This window comes from Ylistrum balloti, unplaced genomic scaffold (assembly GCF_031769215.1).
Source record: "Ylistrum balloti isolate Yb309-2 unplaced genomic scaffold, AGI_CSIRO_Ybal_v1 Utg370950, whole genome shotgun sequence".
Classification (NCBI taxonomy): domain Eukaryota; kingdom Metazoa; phylum Mollusca; class Bivalvia; order Pectinida; family Pectinidae; genus Ylistrum; species Ylistrum balloti.
In genome coordinates this window covers 10,913-30,848 of record NW_026782535.1, presented here as the reverse complement: position 1 = coordinate 30,848, position 19,936 = coordinate 10,913, and the positions used below count along the sequence as shown (strand labels likewise).

The 19,936-nt window shown below is 36.6% G+C and overlaps 3 protein-coding genes across 3 annotated transcripts; 1 reads left to right on the top strand and 2 right to left on the bottom strand.

Moving 5' to 3' along the window:
* Nucleotides 1-1,583: 1,583 nt before the first annotated feature.
* LOC132559708 (disintegrin and metalloproteinase domain-containing protein 10-like) lies at nt 1,584-12,818 on the bottom strand. Its single transcript, XM_060224330.1, has 2 exons — nt 10,476-12,818; nt 1,584-1,655 (listed from the first exon to the last, which is right to left on the bottom strand). Exons 1-2 carry the CDS (start codon nt 12,816-12,818, stop codon nt 1,584-1,586), a joined length of 2,415 nt encoding a protein of 804 aa, XP_060080313.1.
* Nucleotides 1,874-9,258, bottom strand: LOC132559701 (retinol dehydrogenase 12-like). Its single transcript, XM_060224322.1, has 7 exons — nt 9,170-9,258; nt 8,051-8,191; nt 4,240-4,431; nt 3,326-3,484; nt 3,001-3,120; nt 2,450-2,654; nt 1,874-1,976 (listed from the first exon to the last, which is right to left on the bottom strand). The coding sequence occupies exons 1-7, from the start codon at nt 9,246-9,248 to the stop codon at nt 1,874-1,876; spliced, it is 999 nt and encodes a 332-aa protein (XP_060080305.1). The 5' UTR covers nt 9,249-9,258.
* A 665-nt stretch (nt 12,819-13,483) lies between the features above and the next one.
* Nucleotides 13,484-18,314, top strand: LOC132559700 (splicing regulator SDE2-like). Its single transcript, XM_060224321.1, has 7 exons — nt 13,484-13,625; nt 14,138-14,255; nt 14,743-14,854; nt 15,170-15,339; nt 16,037-16,178; nt 16,619-16,964; nt 17,383-18,314. The coding sequence occupies exons 1-7, from the start codon at nt 13,500-13,502 to the stop codon at nt 17,578-17,580; spliced, it is 1,212 nt and encodes a 403-aa protein (XP_060080304.1). The 5' UTR covers nt 13,484-13,499; the 3' UTR covers nt 17,581-18,314.
* The last annotated feature ends 1,622 nt before the right edge of the window (nt 18,315-19,936 follow it).

The following is a 19,936-nucleotide window of genomic DNA, read 5'->3' as shown; positions in this document are numbered from 1 at the left end:
ATATGATATATAAGACAACATGGATACAAGATCTATAAATGATATCAACCTATTTACATATTTAACGCGGTAAGTTGGTCACATTATCTTTTCATGCATCAAAAAGAATATTACATTTTAGAGATTGTAAACAAACACACAAGTGAATAGCACATTGTAATAATTTAGCTTTAGCTACAGTAGCGCCAAACAATGAAGTAAAATGCATCATACGACTGTTCCGTCCTTCTAGGACTCGTTAGTCATTCTAAGGGCCTAAGTCTTGAAGCCTAGTAGGCGACTGATGAAAATCCGAAGAGATCGAAAAAGTCCAAATTTAGACGGGGAGGTGAAACAGTCTCTAAATAAAATCAATTTCGTATCATTCATATGTCAGCTGTCTATATTCTGAACCGTGCCATTATTCGATATTATTCTGCTCACTCGGAACCCATTCAATGCTATAACTATACAAACAATATAAAACAACAGGTCCAATGGGCCTGTAGCGCTCCACAAGTCAAATAGCATGCCTCTTGGCCTTTTAGTTCATGAGAAGTCGTTTAAATATTTGAACAAATTTGACTCTTGTGACCTTAAATAGAAGCCAACGTCATTTTTTTCCAAACTTTGTTGGCCTTCATCCTAGGAATATACAAACCATATATCAAAACTTTCGATCAATTGGTTATTGAGAAGGAGTTATTTAAAGAAAAAAAACGTTAACGCCGAACACCGGACGACGGACGGCCGACGCAGGATCCAATTTCACGATATCAGACGAGATGCTGATAAGAAAGGAAAACAGATTTCCTAACAGAACTGTTCAGCTTCTTGTGTGAATCTTTTTGCAATGTTAGGTAATTTCCATTGCGACTTTCGTAAGTGTCACACAATCCTTATTTTCACTTTAGTAGATATGGGAACAATACACTATAAACGTGAGTGCTGTCGCAATGCATTAAGCAGCAAAACAAGATTTTAAGACGGAGACCTTTGTCATGTGTCAATCTTAATTTTAATACGAAATGTGATAAATCGTAACAAAACAATATAACACTAATACTGAATAAATTATATACATGTATTTAATAAACCAGTACAGAACGCAAAAAAGGGGCGTCTCATGAGACTACCTTATAGAATCGACGTCAGTTTCCAATAAAAAGCCCTGTACCTATCAAGTATATTCAGTTCTATCTAATATCGGCCCAGTATGATAAATTTTATCAAATGTTTCTCCTCCTTCCTATAAATGGTTCCTAGTATGACATGTACGATTCAAAATATACACAATAAATGTCCTTGGCGTTCTTTTGAAATCGTTATTGAAAAAATTCAGTAAAATATACACGTAAAGGGACTAGCACACTTGATTGATTTAGAATCAATATATAAGAGCAATGAATTTATCATCATACAACAGATTCGTCTCTCTAGGATTAGTTCATGATTCTATTTTTACCTTGACATCCATCTGCGTTTTGACTTCAATTTCTATCCATTTGGATTTTCCTTGGTAACCTCCTAGGTTCAAACATTAGGGCCATTCAAATCACTGCGTCTTTGAAGGACGAAACATTTGTTTGAAGTAGTATAATTTATCATTTGGCTCTACAGTATCTACAATTCTTAATTGTTTTATCGCTGCTATTCACCAGTGTGTCTTTTGCACACTTTTGTAGACAGTCGCTGTATAGCTAGAAGTTCTACATTGTAAATTTATTATTGTGAATGTTAATCCACAGTAGAAAAAATCCTGCACTCCGGTACAGAAATACATTACAAAAACGGAACGTTCTGTAATATACGAACATGTGGAAATACACAAAATATTCTAAGTGTTTAGATATATCATTCATGTTGATTTCATGACTCAGATTATCACTCCATCCTATCTGCGTGCTCCAGCAACCATTTCCTCTGAGATCTGCCAAAGCCGTTTCGCATCCTCCATATTCAATGCATCCTTTGATGGTTGTTGTTCTTTGCAGTCACTAATGTAAACAAAACAAACGAATCCAAAGAAAGTTACTATCCACAAAGAATGTATCACTTTGCAAGAAATGGACTCACTGAAAATTACGTTTTCATCTTTGTAATATAGTTTAAAATGTACAATTGTTTCATCTGCTATCTTTATTGAGAATATAAGTGTCTTTATTACGATTATGTTAGGCTTCTTTCTATTCTATTTATTATTTATTTAGTTATCGGTTGGTTTTGTTTTCTTTTTCCGATTAAAGAGTTTAAATCATTAGTGCAGTTTAGAATAATTTTAACTCGGTTGTAGAATTTGTGGGAAAATCCAGTGTATGGATAGCACATACAGATCTCACTTTCCTAATAATAAACATGATATAAGATTGAGAAAATTTGAATTTCTTGTCTTTAGACCCAATTTTATTTGTCAGATAACAGTGTTATTGTTATCAAAACAAGGTAGACACTGAGTTATTACTATACATACCTGAAGTATTTACCAGAAACATGCTCCAGCTGTTCGTCTAAAGCGCAGTGCAGAGTTGTCTGGGCACCTTGTACTGGAGTCTTTAGGAAAATTGTAAATGGGCGAAGTAACGTAAACAGGACGGAAGGAACCCTAGCCTCCACATGTCTCACCAGCTCTGTCTCAATTACTCCGGGATGGAGCGTGTTTACCGTCACATCGCTACCTGCACGTGTAATTGGGTGATACCTATTTTTTTCAAATTTGTCATTTATTCTTAAAATCTCGAAATTAACAATGCTAAGTAGTTTTATCTTGCAAAGTCGAATGTTTTGCTAGATTTTGTTTAAACTTTTTTATTTCTTATTTTTTCGGGACTAGCCAATCTTTCACACCAATTCCAAATGGACATTATTCCAATTTGGTTTGAAAGATTTTTGCTACTTCTAGACGTCTGGAGTGAAACAGCTTTTTAATAGGGGATATTCTTTGTCGAAACAAGCTTTTAGCTTTTATTTTGTTTTATGCGAAATAGCTTTTACCATACTAATATTGTTCCAGTGCATGATTACCTTGTAGACGTTGGCTGAGTTCCCTTGTGAAGAGCACATTAGCTAGTTTACTCTGAGCATACGCAGCCATTGGAGAGTAGCTTTTTTCACTATTGATATCATCAAAGTGGATTTTTCCTCCTAAAAAGAAATCATTGATGTTTTTGGTACTTGATGCAGACCTTAATTTAATCAGTTATATATTTCTAACATTTTATCAAAATATCTCATGCAGTCAAAACTTTAATCAATTAAGTAATTTCCTATATGTAAAAGTGTTTCAATTTCCTTTTAGTTTTTTTTAAGATTAACGGTTTGAGAATAAAAAAAGCAAAATGCAAATTACTGTAATGTATTAGTGCAGAAACGTTGATGATCCGAGAAGGAGCAGATGTCTTTATTTTGTCTAGTAACAGATTTGTCAACAGGAAATGGCCAAGGTGGTTTGTCGCAAACTGCATCTCGTATCCATCTTCGGACTTCAATTTAGGACACATCATCACACCTAACGAAAGGCAATCACGATAAACAGTAACATGTGTCACATTGTTGCTAAATGTTGTGAAGATGACAAAGATTTGGATCGAATAATACTTGTAAATCAACCTTGAAATCACTTGCTTTATTGTATTTACATAATACCTAATTTCAACAGATTTCAAGCTAACATAATTAAAAAAAAACATTTGAAATTTCTGTAATTAAATTCCAGGGGTGCAGAGAGCGAAAGTGATGGTAACCCTCGGTGTATCGAGGATGGTCCCAGAAGTGCATAGAGCGAAAGTGATGGTAACCCCCGGTGTATCGAGGATGGTTCCAAGGGTGCAGAGAGCGAATGTGATGGTAACCCCCGGTGTATCGAGGATGGTCCCAGAAGTGCAGAGAGCGAAAGTGATGGTAACCCTCGGTGTATCGAGGATGGTCCCAGAAGTGCAGAGAGCGAAAGTGATGGTAACCCCTGGTGTATCGAGGATGGTTCCAAGGGTGCAGAGAGCGAAAGTGATGGTAACCCCCGGTGTATCGAGGATGGTCCCAGAAGTGCAGAGAGCGAAAGTGATGGTAACCCCTGGTGTATCGAGGATGGTTCCAAGGGTGCAGAGAGCGAAAGTGATTGTAACCCCTGGTGTATCGAGGATGGTTCCAGGGGTGAAGAGAGTGAAGGTGATGGTAACCCCTGGAGTATCATCCTATGGTTTTGTCTGTGTGTTCATAATCGACTTCACATGCAATCCATTCACATTTGAACACTTATAATCTTACCAGCATTGTTGATGAGAATATTAATTCTTTCTTCATTCTTTAAGATGACATCTGCGAATTTCCTCACAGAGTCTAAAGAGGCGAGGTCCAGACGCTCTACACTCACGTCACTGTTTCCTGAGAACATTTTGACGATATCTGCTGCTTTAGTAGCCCGCCCTATATCACGACATGCCATGATCACCCGGGCTCCTGAAATAGTTTCTCATTTTTAATACTTTTATCCCAAACTTGACATATGCCATGCTTGAGGCTCAACCTTAAAAACCTTTGTAACTTACTTTTATGAAGTTGGTCATTTATCTGCATAAAAACCTTTCAAGGTCAGCGATACAATTGTCATGACCGCGATCTTATGTTTATTCGGCAAATCTTCTACCATAAAGCAATGATACGTTTGTTACAAACATATAATACTGAAGATCATATAGCTAAAAACAGAATGAGTACCTTCAGCAGACAATTTCCTGGTCTTGCAAAGATTTACAAGACATTTACAGGGAGTTTATAAGTCTTTTCGAGGGTGTTTATAAAGCATTTCCAGGTAGTTTACAATGCATTTCCAAGGTGTTTACAAAGCATTTACAGGGTGATTACAAAGCATTTACAGGGTGTTTACATAGCATTTATAGGGTGTTTACAAAGCATTTACAGGGTGTTTATATAGCATTTACAGGGTGTATACATAGCCTTTACAAGGTGTTTACAAAGCATGTACCGGGTGTTTACAAAGCCTTTGCAAGGTGTTTACAAAGCATTTACCGGGTGTTTACAAAGCATTTATAGGGTGTTTACAAAGCATTTACAGGGTGATTACAAAGCATTTACAGGGTGTTTACATAGCATTTACAGGGTGTTAACAAAGCCTTTACAAGGTGTTTACAAAGCATTTACCGGTTGTTTACAAAGCATTTATAGGGTGTTTACAAAGCATTTACAGGGTGATTACAAAGCATTTACAGGGTGTTTACAAAGCATTTACAGGGTGATTACAAAGCATTTATATGGTGTTTACAAAGCATTTATAGGGTGTTTACATAGCATTTACATGGTGTTTACAAAGCCTTTACAGGGTGTTTACATAGCATTTACAGGGTGTTAACAAAGCCTTTACAGGGTGTTTACATAGCATTAACACGGTGTTAACATAGCATTTACAGGGTGTTTACAAAGCATTTATAGGGTGTTTACAAAGCATTTATAAGGTGTTTACAAAGCATTTACAGGGTGTTAACAAAGCCTTTACAGGGTGTTTACATAGCATTTACAGAGTGTTAACAAAGCCTTTACAGGGTGTTTATATAGCATTTACAGGGTGTTAACAAAGCATGTATAAGGTGTTTACAAAGCATTTATAAGGTGTTTACATAGCATTTATAGGGTGTTTACAAAGCATTTACAGGGTGTTTACATAGCATTTACAGGGTGTTAACAAAGCCTTTACAAGGTGTTTACAAAGCATTTACCGGTTGTTTACAAAGCATTTATAGGGTGTTTACAAAGCATTTACAGGGTGATTACAAAGCATTTACAGGGTGTTTACAAAGCATTTACAGGGTGATTACAAAGCATTTATATGGTGTTTACAAAGCATTTATAGGGTGTTTACATAGCATTTACATGGTGTTTACAAAGCCTTTACAGGGTGTTTATATAGCATTTACAGGGTGTTAACAAAGCATGTATAAGGTGTTTACAAAGCATTTATAAGGTGTTTACATAGCATTTATAGGGTGTTTACAAAGCATTTACAGGGTGTTTACATAGCATTTACAGGGTGTTAACAAAGCCTTTACAAGGTGTTTACAAAGCATTTACCGGTTGTTTACAAAGCATTTATAGGGTGTTTACAAAGCATTTACAGGGTGATTACAAAGCATTTACAGGGTGTTTACAAAGCATTTACAGGGTGATTACAAAGCATTTATATGGTGTTTACAAAGCATTTATAGGGTGTTTACATAGCATTTACATGGTGTTTACAAAGCCTTTACAGGGTGTTTACATAGCATTTACAGGGTGTTAACAAAGCCTTTACAGGGTGTTTACATAGCATTAACACGGTGTTAACATAGCATTTACAGGGTGTTTACAAAGCATTTATAGGGTGTTTACAAAGCATTTATAAGGTGTTTACAAAGCATTTACAGGGTGTTAACAAAGCCTTTACAGGGTGTTTACATAGCATTTACAGAGTGTTAACAAAGCCTTTACAGGGTGTTTATATAGCATTTACAGGGTGTTAACAAAGCATGTATAAGGTGTTTACAAAGCATTTATAAGGTGTTTACATAGCATTTATAGGGTGTTTACAAAGCATTTACAGGGTGTTTACAAAGCATTTATAGGGTGTGTTAAGGGGATTATGATACAGAATACATTAAGGTCTTAATTCTAGCATATCAACATCGATAGTAACAAAACGCCTATCTATAGCACACTGCTTCGTTAGTGGTGACAGTCCCTATGTGGCCAAGTACTGGTAAAGATCTTACCTCTAGCAGACAATCCCTGTGTGGCTGTGTACTGATAAAGATCTTACCTCTAGCAGACAATCCCTGTGTGGCTGTGTAGGTATAAAGATCTTACCTCTAGCAGACAATCCCTGCGTGGCTGTGTATGTATAAAGATCTTGCCTCTAGCAGACAATCCCTGTGTGGCTGTGTACTGATAAAGAGCTTACCTCTAGCAGACAATCTCTGTGTGGCTGAGTACCGATAAAGGGCTTACCTCTAGCAGACAATCCCTGTGTGGCTGTGTAGGTATAAAGATCTTACCTCTAGCAGACAATCCCTGCGTGGCTGTGTATGTATAAAGATCTTGCCTCTAGCAGACAATCCCTGTGTGGCTGTGTACTGATAAAGAGCTTACCTCTAGCAGACAATCTCTGTGTGGCTGAGTACTGATAAAGAGCTTACCTCTAGCAGACAATCCCTGTGTGGCTGTGTATGTATAAAGAGCTTACCTCTAGCAGACAATCCCTGTGTGGCTGTGTATGTATAAAGATCTTACCTCTAGCAGACAATCCCTGTGTGGCTGTGTATGTATAAAGATCTTACCTCTAGCAGACAATCCCTGTGTGGCTGTGTATGTATAAAGATCTTACCTCTAGCAGACAATCCCTGTGTGGCTGTGTACTGATAAAGAGCTTACCTCTAGCAGACAATCCCTGTGTGGCCGAGTATGTATAAAGATCTTACCTCTAGCAGACAATCCCTGTGTGGCTGTGTACTGATAAAGAGCTTACCTCTAGCAGACAATCCCTGTGTGGCTGTGTATGTATAAAGAGCTTACCTCTAGCAGACAATCCCTGTGTGGCTGTGTATGTATAAAGATCTTACCTCTAGCAGACAATCCCTGTGTGGCTGTGTATGTATAAAGATCTTACCTCTAGCAGACAATCCCTGTGTGGCTGTGTACTGATAAAGAGCTTACCTCTAGCAGACAATCCCTGTGTGGCTGTGTATGTATAAAGAGCTTACCTCTAGCAGACAATCCCTGTGTGGCTGTGTATGTATAAAGATCTTACCTCTAGCAGACAATCCCTGTGTGGCTGTGTATGTATAAAGATCTTACCTCTAGCAGACAATCCCTGTGTGGCTGTGTATGTATAAAGATCTTACCTCTAGCAGACAATCCCTGTGTGGCTGTGTATGTATAAAGATCTTACCTCTAGCAGACAATTCCTGTGTGGCTGAATATGTATAAAGATCTTACCTCTAGCAGACAATCCCTGTGTGGCTGTGTACTGATAAAGAGCTTACCTCTAGCAGACAATTCCTGTGTGGCTGAGTAAGTATAAAGATCTTACCTCTAGCAGACAATTCCTTGGCCGTCTCCAGACTGATACCAGTGTTACATCCGGTAATGATGACAGTCTTTCCATCCAGACGTTTCTTGGAGACGCATACACCACCAGCCAAGTAACGTCGCAGTAGAATGACGCTGATGACTGAGGACCAAGGTAGCACATAGATCAAACAATCCATTTATATATGAATATACAATAAATTAAACATCGATTGATATTACTGTTAAAATAGATCATTTCAGACATAAAGGGAATTCAGGAGCGTCGATATATTAAGATTAATTAAACGAGTTCAATAATTTGACATGTTACGAGCATTCCAGCAAGTGACATATACAATTATATAACAAACTGATAAATTACATATATAACGTTCTGTTTGTCACATTGCCCGCACTTCCGGGAAATAATCGAAAGCTTACAGATCAGTTTCCCTATAGAACAATTGTATATATTTATTTCAACGCGGACGGTACGTTTTTTTTTCAGTATCGAGACCATTATAAGATGTTATCAAAATGTGACTTATCTATGACGTCACAGTAGTGTCATTATACGTGTGTCTTACGATATTTATAACATAGCCGCGTGACATTAACACGACAAATCAATGTGTTAAAATTTTAGTTCGTAAGGGTTCATAACTGCACATATTTTATGTTAAACATCCAGAACTTAGTATATAATTTATTTTGCTCGTTTTACAGTTTCGTTTCCAGGTATACCCATATGGTCATCGAAAGGCACACAGCAATGTTCTATATTTGTTTCCAAATATGTTAAAATTGAACTCTGTCGATGACTCATGTTTTCTATCGTCGATATTCATACAAATTTTACTGACATAATAACACTTATAATGACGTTTTTCTCTGCTTATTTGCACCTCCCAATTTTATCAATTAGTCTGTTGCCGAGGTCACCAATCAGAGTGCAGCGGCAAAATTTTTACTCCGATCGATTAGCAATCCTGCGGATTCAACTTGGCGAAATATAAATCGAGCCAACCCATGTGTAGGCAATCATGCATGCAGAGGTTACGCTCAGAGTCCAGTTGGGTTTAATTCTAGTGTTTGATTCTTGTGCCATAGTGTTTAAATAATAACCGAGCAAGCTTACCTGATCCGACAACTGTCGAAATCAACACTTTGTGATCTGCAATTAAATCAATTGCCTCAACTATACCTGCCGATTCCATTTAATACCAAAAATTACAGATCCGTTTTTAACTTGTACCTTCAACTTCCTTTTAGCTGTAGAGGGGTCGTCTCGAAACACATCGCGTAGCGGTGTGCTTGATTGAGAATCGTCCCTCGATTAGCAGATTAACGGCCTAAACATTAAATATGCATTTTTGATATAAACTGTGACATGAAAACAGAACACATAGAGTGTAAAATTGTTCTTATAGAACGAAGTTTTTTTTTTGTCTCAAAAATCTCATTCTCACTTCAGAAAAATATTCCGTTAAAAACAGATATCCACAACGAATTTCTTATCGAATGCTCGTCACCGAAGAACACTTTGTTAAACTGTAGTAGATAGTGCTATATATCTCAACATCGGTAGGAATTTCTCTGTACTTTAAACGTCGAGTAATACATTAGGTCATCTTTAAAAACTCGTTAGACCACTCCAGACAAACCAACCACAAATTCCACTCATCCTTCAGGCTGTTGTCAGTAAATCCTCGTTAAAGTTCATGGTATGCTTGTTTGATGTCGTCTTTCAAGAAATGCTTTCTTATCAATAATGAATTGTAAGTACGTCATTAGATTTTACTCCTGAAATGGAAGTGAAATATTTATAAAATTTGTTTGAACCCATAATATCTGTAGGAAAACAAGTGTTTATAAGATACGAATGCCCCCGTTCCAGACTGTTTGCATAAGTTGTTCATTGTGACCTTTGACTCTTCAACAGTGACCGATGACCTCCTTGATATGATGAATTGTAGAACTTGATATTATGATACCAAAGGGTGGTTATCAACCAAATTATATATATTGAGAGATTTTAAGAAATTACATTGATCCAGAACGAGACACGACGGGTGACGGTGACGGAACGGAGCGGACGGACGGACATAAGTAACACACTATATCCTGCCTTCCTAAATATAACACATCAGCGGCATAAAAATACCAGAAAAGTTAACACTCCTAACTATGACAGTGGTTGTTTTAATGAAAAACCAAAAACATCCAGCACAAATTGCCATGTGATCAAACAAACTTGTGGATATTTAATTGTCTAACTTCAAACTCAATATTAATCAAGGTCAATTGATTCCATAAGACAGACGCGTTTTTCCCTGACTCGACGTCAAACGAAACACAAATTAAGCCACGTTATATGAGGTTGCTAAATGAAAATCTGCTAGCGACAGATTGTTTTCACATATGACCGTTCATTGGTGAGATGCAACCATTCGTCTGATTGGATAACCCTTCATGAGGAGGAGTCTGACGGCTACATCTTCCGAAGTACACTTCCGGCATATATCAGCTATAGTTCCGGTTTCCGCCGTTGGGAATAAGTTTACAAGTCTAGACACGGCCTCGGTAAACTCTCGCTGAACAACACATTCCTTAACCTTCCGTATTTTCTCATTAAATTTTTCCTCAAGTTCCTCAAATTGTCGTTTCTGTCGCTCTTTCTCCATGTTGGCTTGTTCGGTGACTCGCAATAATCTACCCATACGATAAGCGTCGATATGAGTATTATCAAGTTTCTTCTTCGTCAAAATGGAAATCATGACCAAAATAGCGAGACCTACTACAGAAATCACAATGTAATACCAGTAATTTGTTAACCAAGTTTTGATATCCTCTAAACTATCATCGTTAAACATTTTTCCAAGTCGTTTTATGACATCGTTAGGGTTATTAAGGATACATTGGTGATCTTTGTTACAAACGCCGGTATTGCTGTAGCATGTTTCACCAGCATCTTTGAAAAGGATCTCACCGGAAGTCCCTAGAAGACCAAAATTATGTGCGGGATGGCATTTTGTAGAGTTGTTGGAACGACAACACAGCATACACATGCTTTCGTCATCTTCAGTACAATGACATGCGAACATGCCTCTCGACTCGCATATACTTCTAACACATGAACCATCCTTGCACGTTTTCTTTCCATCGTCACAGGTAGCGCCATCTAGTGAAAACGACACGTCGGGACAATCTTCGCTGGTTCCATCGCAGAACGACTCTTCTTTACACTGAGATGCCTCAGAACATTTGTGCCTTTTAGCTGCTGGAATATAGGTGCAATTCTTATTGCAACATGGAGAGAGTGTCCAAGAGCAAATTCTACCCTGATCTCTCCGCAAAGTGCACGGCCTATCGACTTCATTTGTGACATCAGAAGGGACGCAGCACAAATCACTATAGAAAGCACATATTCTGGAACTGCCGCAATCACACTCTTCCCCTGCCTCTACCATACCGTTGCCACAAACTGGTCCAACTTCAGTTCGCAGACAGGTACCCTTGTTTACAATGACCGGATAGATTTGACTTAAACTACAACTTGAAAACTGATTGTTATTTGGTTTGGAACCATCAGCTGCATAAGGATACATTATATAGTTCCCCATCTGGTTCCCTGGTGCACAAATCAAGTTCGTCGCATCGTCATGATTGCTACCGAAACTATGTCCAAATTCATGCGCTAGCGTCAGGGCTGCTCGGTAGCTCGGTACTCTACTTCCGTAACTTAACATGGTTACAAGAGCTGTATTAAAGTTGAATATTTCCCCAGACAAACTAATTCGTGTCTGACATATTCCACCAGGAGGTCCAAAGACATCAGAATTTCCAATCCACGCGAGGCCAACAATTCCGTCTTCAAAGTCGCGGAACGTGAACGCTACGCCGAGGCAGAAATCGTCGAAATTATATTTAGAAAATTGGTTGAGGTATTCATAGACGTCAGTGTTTTCAGCCATTCTGTAATCTTTCTCCGTTTCGTTAGTGTATATTGTGATTGCTGTGATAGTAAAACCCACATTGTCGCCTTTACTATCTCCGTCAAAGTCAGTACTTCTGAAAATATGATCTGCACTTCCCACAAGGTACAGTATTTCAGCGATAGTTTGAAAACGCGAGGACTGGCCCACGTTGATAAAGAATGTATGATCAACGACTACATGGAGTGAACATGAATACGAGAAAATCGCTGATCGTTTTGCTCTGGAACTTTTGTTTCGAGCACTGGTCAAAACCCTCGGCGCTTGAATTTCTGTGCTGTTCATAGTTTGACAATGTTTCTTTTGTTTAAATTGAACAGAATCTTTTTGGTCCACCAAATCCACTTTCTTATAAATGATACATATTTCATAAGAACTGTTTTCTATCAGGATATCCGAGATATACTTAGACATAGGTTCTATATAAAACACTTCGCCTTCAATCTGTACAATACCGTCAAATGACCCTCCGTGTATTTTTCCAAATACGTACGAGCTTTTTACTCCCTCGACTCTCCCAGATAACACTGAAGCTATTCCCATAGCTGAGAGCTGACTGCCAAACCACACCGACCCTCCCATAGTTACAGTCAAAACAGGCGACAAGACACTTCTGTCTCGATTCAGAATCAAAGTAAAATTCTTCTCGTATGCAGTGAATCTGATTATCTTATCGGCATAAGTATGGTCCGTTTTAGTTGACGATGGCTTGTGGTCTGAAATATTCAGCACAACAGTTTTGTAGTCTTTTACGAAAGCTCGAATATTCTCGTCTGTTCTCTCATTGTTCATTTCCTTTCCATGAGAAACAGTTTGTTTCCACAAAAATGCGGAGTTAGATTTGTACTCGTTATGAAAGCAATCGACATTTGATATATCATTTATAAACGCTAATGATACAGTGAAGATGAGAAGATATGAAAACATGTTAAAAGTTCAATCGGAATGTATGTGCTACCGATGCTGCAGTGGAATGCGTATCACCTCCTGCCTCTTCATAATTTCCCGGAACGTTCACTATACCGCAATGCATGCCGGGAGGGAAAATAAACAGAAAAACTTAAAATAAAAAAATCATTCCGGACCAGACCGAAAAAAAAAAAAAAAAAATCCTGACCAGTTTTGAAAGAAATTTGAAATTACTGACTGACTAAGACATTGCTTCATTGTTGTAAAAATTACATTTTGGTTCATCTTATCGTGCTCTCTGTTGCTGTTATTGGTAATTTACTTCTTTTTAAGATTTTCTCCCGGAAAAAATTCAATATCTATGCCCAAATAGTTGGGAAGTAAGCCTTTTTAGGTCTGAAAATCCGTACAAAATAATTGATTAAGTACATAAGATACTCAAATGAGCGTTTTCTTCAACAAATCATGGACGACTGCTTTAAGATCCGGATCACTGGTCCCGTGTCCTACTTGCTTGTTACAACAAATGTTTTATATCCTGTTTTCGAAATCGACGACTTCTGAATGAAAATGAACAGCAATATTTGTATCATAGATCATTTATTTGGGAATAACTGTACTTATTTCCTTGTCCAGGATGGAAACATTACGTTTCGTAATTTATCTAAATCGTTCTGTTCTTCTAAACCGGTAATTTAAATATCTTATTTGGTGTAAATTCTGATAGAGTAGCTGAGCGCAGGTACCGATGCTTAGCTGAAGCTACTTGTTTAGCATGTCACATCAATATACATATCTATAATGAGCAGATTTACCGACTAGGTTATCACGTCTACACTGAGTATATCTGTAATGAATAACAGGATTGCTCACCCCAGTCGATTTTAGTATCAAAATATGTCGCACACGTGTCCACCAATCCAAGAAAGCGAACCCTGCAGGCTGTTCAGTGACACGATAAATATCTCAGTAGTACAGCATTGAATGTTCTCTGATTCGGGATATGTTTCATGATTTTGGTGACACATTTTATTCCTTCTCGTAGTTTTTTTTGAGTTATGTATATCTTGCTGATGAAATGTTTAGCTAGATACATATATGTGAAGACTGTTGCCAATTTTCCATGCTTAACTCACACATGTACGTTATTTTATTGAACAATAATATCAGAAATAATTAACAATATACACATTTGTTTTCAGGACTTTCCAGAAGATGATGTTTATTTGACAAGTAATGGAAAAGTGATCCATTTTGATGATATTCTACAATCTGGTAGAGTGTACCATGTCATCCCAAGGCTACTGGGGGGCAAAGGAGGTATTCTATATCACACAGCTACAGTATATATCACTGAGAATGTTAAAATGCTAGACTGGAAACATGGTTTAAAACTTTTTATTTTGAGTAAATGGAAGTGGTCTACCAGTTATGTGAACTTAGATACAATATGTTGTGCCATATTTATTTCTCATCATAAAACTAGATTTTTAAAGTTTTATCTGATAAAAGATTTTTAGTGAATGATTTTGCTTAATTTTTATCAGAATTTTAAGTATTCTTTTAAATCTAATTTAGAATATTTCAGGGCTCTCAATCTGCCAGATTTGGGGCCGAATCCCAATGCAAAATAGTATCTTTTTTACCCAATTTAGACCCCAAGTTTTCCCAATTCTAAGGAAAACACCATTATTTTTCCCAATTCTAAGGGCCCCAGGCCCCAGTCCCAAAATGGGATGTGAGAGCCCTGTATTATATCATTATAACTGATGTAAAGATGTGTATTATTAAATTTATCTTTTCACAGGGTTTGGTTCCATGCTGCGTGCCATTGGAGCCCAGATTGAGAAAACCACCAACCACGAAGCATGTCGAGACTTGAGTGGAAGGCGTATGAGAGATGTTAATAACGAAAAACAGTAAGGGAAAAAATCACTGACAAAAACTGGCAGAAATGAATTGTATCACACTGATATGTAACATGTCTCTTTGGTGATATATGATTTTGTACAATTCATGTGTATACTTATGAAATCATGTGATGAAGAAGCTCATGTGATCTAGTTGATTGCATCACTTGGTATTGAAAATATTTGCAGTTCTCAATATATGTAACAGAAGTTTCTGAACCATAATGTTTTTAAATCATGTTTTGAACTTCACAAACAATATCACATATAGTTAATTAAAATACTCATATTGGTACAGTGTTTTTATGATTTTCTTGATCTAAGGTTAAAGGAATGGATTGGAAAGAAAGCTCAAAAGGAGAAGGAAGAGGAAGAAAAAAGACAGGAGAGACTGGCCAAAAGACGAGCTATGCCGAATCATAAATTTGATGATCCACAGTACGATCAACAAAAAAATCTGGTTGCTGAAAATTTAGAGAATGCTCTGCAAAAAGGTAAAACTTTAGTCGTTTTTGGTGAAATTGTGATAATTGAGAAAACAGAATACATGTTAACAGTGGTTCTGATGTATTTTAAGTCATTGGAATTATATTATATGTTGATACATTTTCATTACCTCTGAGGTCACACTCACTATCACACTCTGCACCCCTGAAACATTTCACCACGAAGTTGAATGCACAAGAGAAGTAATTTGATTGGTCTAGAGTGAGTTTCAGTAAAGAAAAACTGACCAATCACAGCCTGATTCATATCTTTGAAGATTACAAAGGAGTGACACACAACTTCAAAGCCACTACATCATACTGTTATTTGGCCACAAAATTTATTTGATATGTATGGAAACTTCAATTTTGCCATTAAATGTTCCAGGGGTGAGAGAGCACAACACCTGGAGTATTGAGGATGATTTTGACAACACATATTTTTGTCAGGAAGATTTGTTGAAGCATGTGTTGTGTCATGGTTTCCATTTCCATTCTTCATATCTATTCCTTTCATTTCAATCTCAGTGAAAGATGAATACGTACTGTAATTCTGTCTGTTTTGTTGTGTGATTAAAAAGGACTTTTGCGATTTATATAATCTGTGTACATGGTCAACCATTTCCAGCATTCCCTGTTGTTTTTTGTTTTTATTTTGTTTTTTATTTTGTTTTTTTTTTTTTTAACGTTACAATTTATTTAACAGGGTTGCAAAAGGCACAAACTTTGTCAGGTCCATCACACAGTCTTGGAGCAGCCCCAGTTTCCTCCAGTTCCTCTGGGTGTCGGAAAAGGACGGCAGAATCACATCCACACAAATCGGCTAAAGTGAAAAAAGCCACAGAGTGGTAGGTTTGATGTATAGAAATGTCATAGACATTTCATATACATTTAGAAAGACAAACATTACAAATTTCCACACCTCATGCATATTTAATCATGCATATTCATATGTTTAAATGATCCTTTTGTAAGTCATTGTAGTAATTGAGCAGTTTAATTACTTGTCTTATAGGTAAATGGTTAGAAAGAATGGAACAAAGCATTGCATGGAAAGTAAGAACTAAATCTTTCGAAATGAATATTCAAACCAAAGTTTTCTTTAAAGCAGTGTTTGGAGGGTTAATATATTTTTTTCTTTTACATGAATTAGTCCTTTGAAAGTGGATATTAAACTGATCATAGATTTTACAACAGAACATTTCATAGAGAGAAAATCAGAGTATTTATGTAAAACACTTCTATAGCACCTTACAGAATTTTGGTAAAACTAGTGACTATTTTTCAGGCTTGGTATTGACATGGAAGATCTGAGTGATAGTGATCCAGATGGAGATGATATGTCTTGTACAATGTCAAGAAAGGTGTCCCAAGATTCCAGATCAAACAACAGTGATACACAATGTAAAGACAATGGTGAACAGGAAACAGATGCTATAAAGCACTCACCTGAAAGTGATTTTAACTGTACAGAAAATGACACAAACAAGAATTCAGAGGATTCAAACACCGGAAAGACTGACACAGTAAAAGACAGTAATTCAAGTAGCAGTAAAAACAGCCTGCTAAAAGCATTAGGGGAAGTTCCACCAAAACACAAAGAAGCATTGCAGCAGGAGAAGGAATCAGAGCAAGTGAGAATGCTAAATCTTTGAATTTTATCAAAATTGATATTTGTGATACACACATATTTTTCTTTTAATTTCAATCAAGAAATATGAAATTTATATGTATGGAAAAGGAGGTGTAAAATCTTATTATTAAAAGATGTTCCATATATTTTCTCAATCATGACTGACAAACTTTATTGGAGGGAAAATGTTTCATTTCTTATTTTTCTGATTAAGTAGGTTTGTTTGCAAAATGCCTGAGTTATCTCCCTTTATGCAGTAAACAGTGGATGAAAAAGTCTGTTCATAACAAGAAAAATGAAGTACATTTGAAAAGAGTGTTTTGAAGATGGTGATTTTTTATGGTTGCTGATCTAGAGATGGTATTTAAACTTTCTGATACTTTCTGTTTAAGTGACCTGCCTTTATTTCTGCTTTGCAGGACGAACCATTGGATCTTGACAGTATTTCATCTGTTCAGGAGCTTGAGGCTTTAAGTCTGGACAAGTTGAAGAAGGAGTTGATGGCCAGAGGAATGAAATGTGGGGGGACACTACAGCAACGTGCCGAGAGACTGTACAGTGTACGAGGGTTGACCCCTGATCAGATCAAGCCTTCTCTGCTGGCTAAACGAAACTGAGTGAACTTTAAGAATAAAAAGGAAAATTATATTAATAAAAGGAAGACCTTAAGGCTTGCAAAGTGACTTTCATTGATCAGCTGGCTATAAATGAATAGTTCACATATGTTTGTATTCTCTGTTACACCAGGGTATGGAGCAACTGACCACAGTGTAAACACATATGCTTTCTGTTGTTTAAGTTGTTCAGTCAACTTGTGCAAAATTACATAAGTTTGATTTCAGGTTATGGAGATAAAAGAGTCAGATCCAAGAATTCGTCTCATTCATTTATCAATCCCTTATCAACAGTGGTTGGGAATGCAGTATGAACATTTTATGACTTTCATTGTAACCGATACTGAATGAAGGTGTCGCTACAATGTCAATTTATTATAATTGATGTTTTCATTATTTTTCCCCGCGATATTGTAAGGCCTATTGGATAAGGACTGGTTGGAAAAATGATGAGAATTTTGTTCAGTGATGTAACTTCAGGAATATTTGTAATTCCTCCATTCCTTCTCAAATGTACATTATTCTGACTGTGATGTATACGTGTATGATTTAAATGAAAATATTTCTAAACATTTTCTTTGTACAAAAGCTCTGAAATTAAATAGACATTGAAAGTACATTGGTTTAGAAATCAATGTTAAATATATAAGCTTGTGGATTCAGTCATATATGCACGGATAAACATCTGGTGTGAGATGAAATGTAAATAAAAATAAAAATTGTTCAGTCTAATTGAATGTCTCGTCTTGTTTTATTCTTTTTTGTTAAGAGGAGCAAAGCCTTTCAGCTGTTATATATTAAACATATGCTTTTGATGCAGTTGAATACATCTGTAACCTTAAACTTGGATCAAGAGTAAAGTTATTGATTGGCCTTTGGTATTTTAATGGAGGAGTGATTTGTTTGCACTCTGTCACCCTCTATGTTACTGTGTCAGGGGTATGTCCATCCATACTGTGTCATCTACTAAACTCTTCATGTAAATACTTCTCAAATAAAATATTTAGAGTGTTACATGTTTATATCGTGACTTGAATTTCCAAATTGATGTTAAATTTTCATGAAAAGAATTTTGATTTCACTATTTTTAGAAGAGTTGCAGCCCCTTGTTATTTTTTAAGTAATATTTTTGTGCAGAGACTTCATCTCCCAGTTTTAGTCAGATCTCTTTCAAACTTGGCAGGCTTTGTATGTATAATTCTCATCGCTTCTTACAATCCAGTTAGTTGGTTGTAGTCTGATGACAGTACAGGCCTGAGGGCTTCTTTTTCCATTGTTTGACCCCCATTTATATTCAGAGTATATATAGGTCATAGATACAATTCAGAATTTTGTGTCCTGATTCATGTGTTTCAGCTTATCTTAATATAGAAGTTACAATACTGGTGTGTCAGGGATTAATTGAAAGAAGTTGCTAAAATATTACAAATTCAAATTGACTGTGAAAGTTGTTCACTCAAAGTCAACAAATTGCTATTAAACGCCAAATATACAATGTATTTTAATGCAAAACATAGCAACTGATTATTCTGGTTTCAATTTCCAGCATATTCAACCCAGGTTATCATGGAGACAGGTCATTTTCATTTAATCAGGACTAGACGACCCTTCTCATCATCAGGTTCTATAGTAATAGTTCTATATGTTCAAAAAAAGGTAGTTTGCCACTTTTAACATATTTGAACCCAGTTAATATCATTCTCATGTCATTCATAACTTTCTTAAGAAGTAATGAAATAGTTTTTTAACTGCATTATATACATAAGAATAAGTAGATAGACAAATTAAAAGCACCACTATACTCCAGCCCACAAAACGGAAAAATGAAAGCCCTTCATCTCACTCTATGAGGAAACCTCATCAAAACCAATAGACGTTCTGTCCTCAATATTCCAAGGGTTACAATCACTTTTGCTCTTTGCACCCCTGAAACATCTCATGGTAAAATTGAAGGTGCCATGTGTGACACCTTGTGGACAAAACAAGGAGACAAGCTTGATATAAATGCTTTTAAACCACAGGAATAGAACTGATGTATACCAGGTATTTGAGAGACTACACATAGATCATGGTGGCTGTTAGGAAGAATGTATACATTTACACATGCAGTATTTTATAAGCTACTGAGGCTGGTATCCAGTACTATATGAAATAAGTATTGCCTTAAAACGAATGTACTGTGATAAATGATGCACATTTGGCTGTTATAGATACACATAATTGGTCATTGCATCAACACTTATAAGTAACAACTAGTTGCAAGTTGCACTGTTAACCATACAGACACAGGACATAATAAGCATGCTCATTATGCTCATAGTGGTGGGCAATGTCTTAATGAGATAATGAACAAGCATGG

What these genes read in the sequence shown, in the direction of transcription:
- LOC132559701 (XM_060224322.1), bottom strand. Translation starts at nt 9,248, where the DNA reads ATGGAATCGGCAGGTATAGTTGAGGCAATTGATTTAATTGCAGATCAC. An exon ending in TTCGACAGTTGTCGGATCAG is followed by an intron (nt 8,192 to 9,169) that starts GTAAGCTTGCTC and finishes CTTGGTCCTCAG; the next exon opens with TCATCAGCGTCATTCTACTG. An exon ending in ACTCAGCCAACGTCTACAAG is followed by an intron (nt 2,655 to 3,000) that starts GTAATCATGCAC and finishes TTACACGTGCAG; the next exon opens with GTAGCGATGTGACGGTAAAC.
- LOC132559708 (XM_060224330.1), bottom strand. Translation starts at nt 12,818, where the DNA reads ATGAACAATGAGAGAACAGACGAGAATATTCGAGCTTTCGTAAAAGAC. An exon ending in ATCCAATCAGACGAATGGTT is followed by an intron (nt 1,656 to 10,475) that starts GCATCTCACCAA and finishes TGTCTACAAAAG; the next exon opens with TGTGCAAAAGACACACTGGT.
- LOC132559700 (XM_060224321.1), top strand. Translation starts at nt 13,500, where the DNA reads ATGAAAATGAACAGCAATATTTGTATCATAGATCATTTATTTGGGAAT. An exon ending in CGTTCTGTTCTTCTAAACCG is followed by an intron (nt 13,626 to 14,137) that starts GTAATTTAAATA and finishes ATTTGTTTTCAG; the next exon opens with GACTTTCCAGAAGATGATGT. An exon ending in GATGTTAATAACGAAAAACA is followed by an intron (nt 14,855 to 15,169) that starts GTAAGGGAAAAA and finishes TCTTGATCTAAG; the next exon opens with GTTAAAGGAATGGATTGGAA.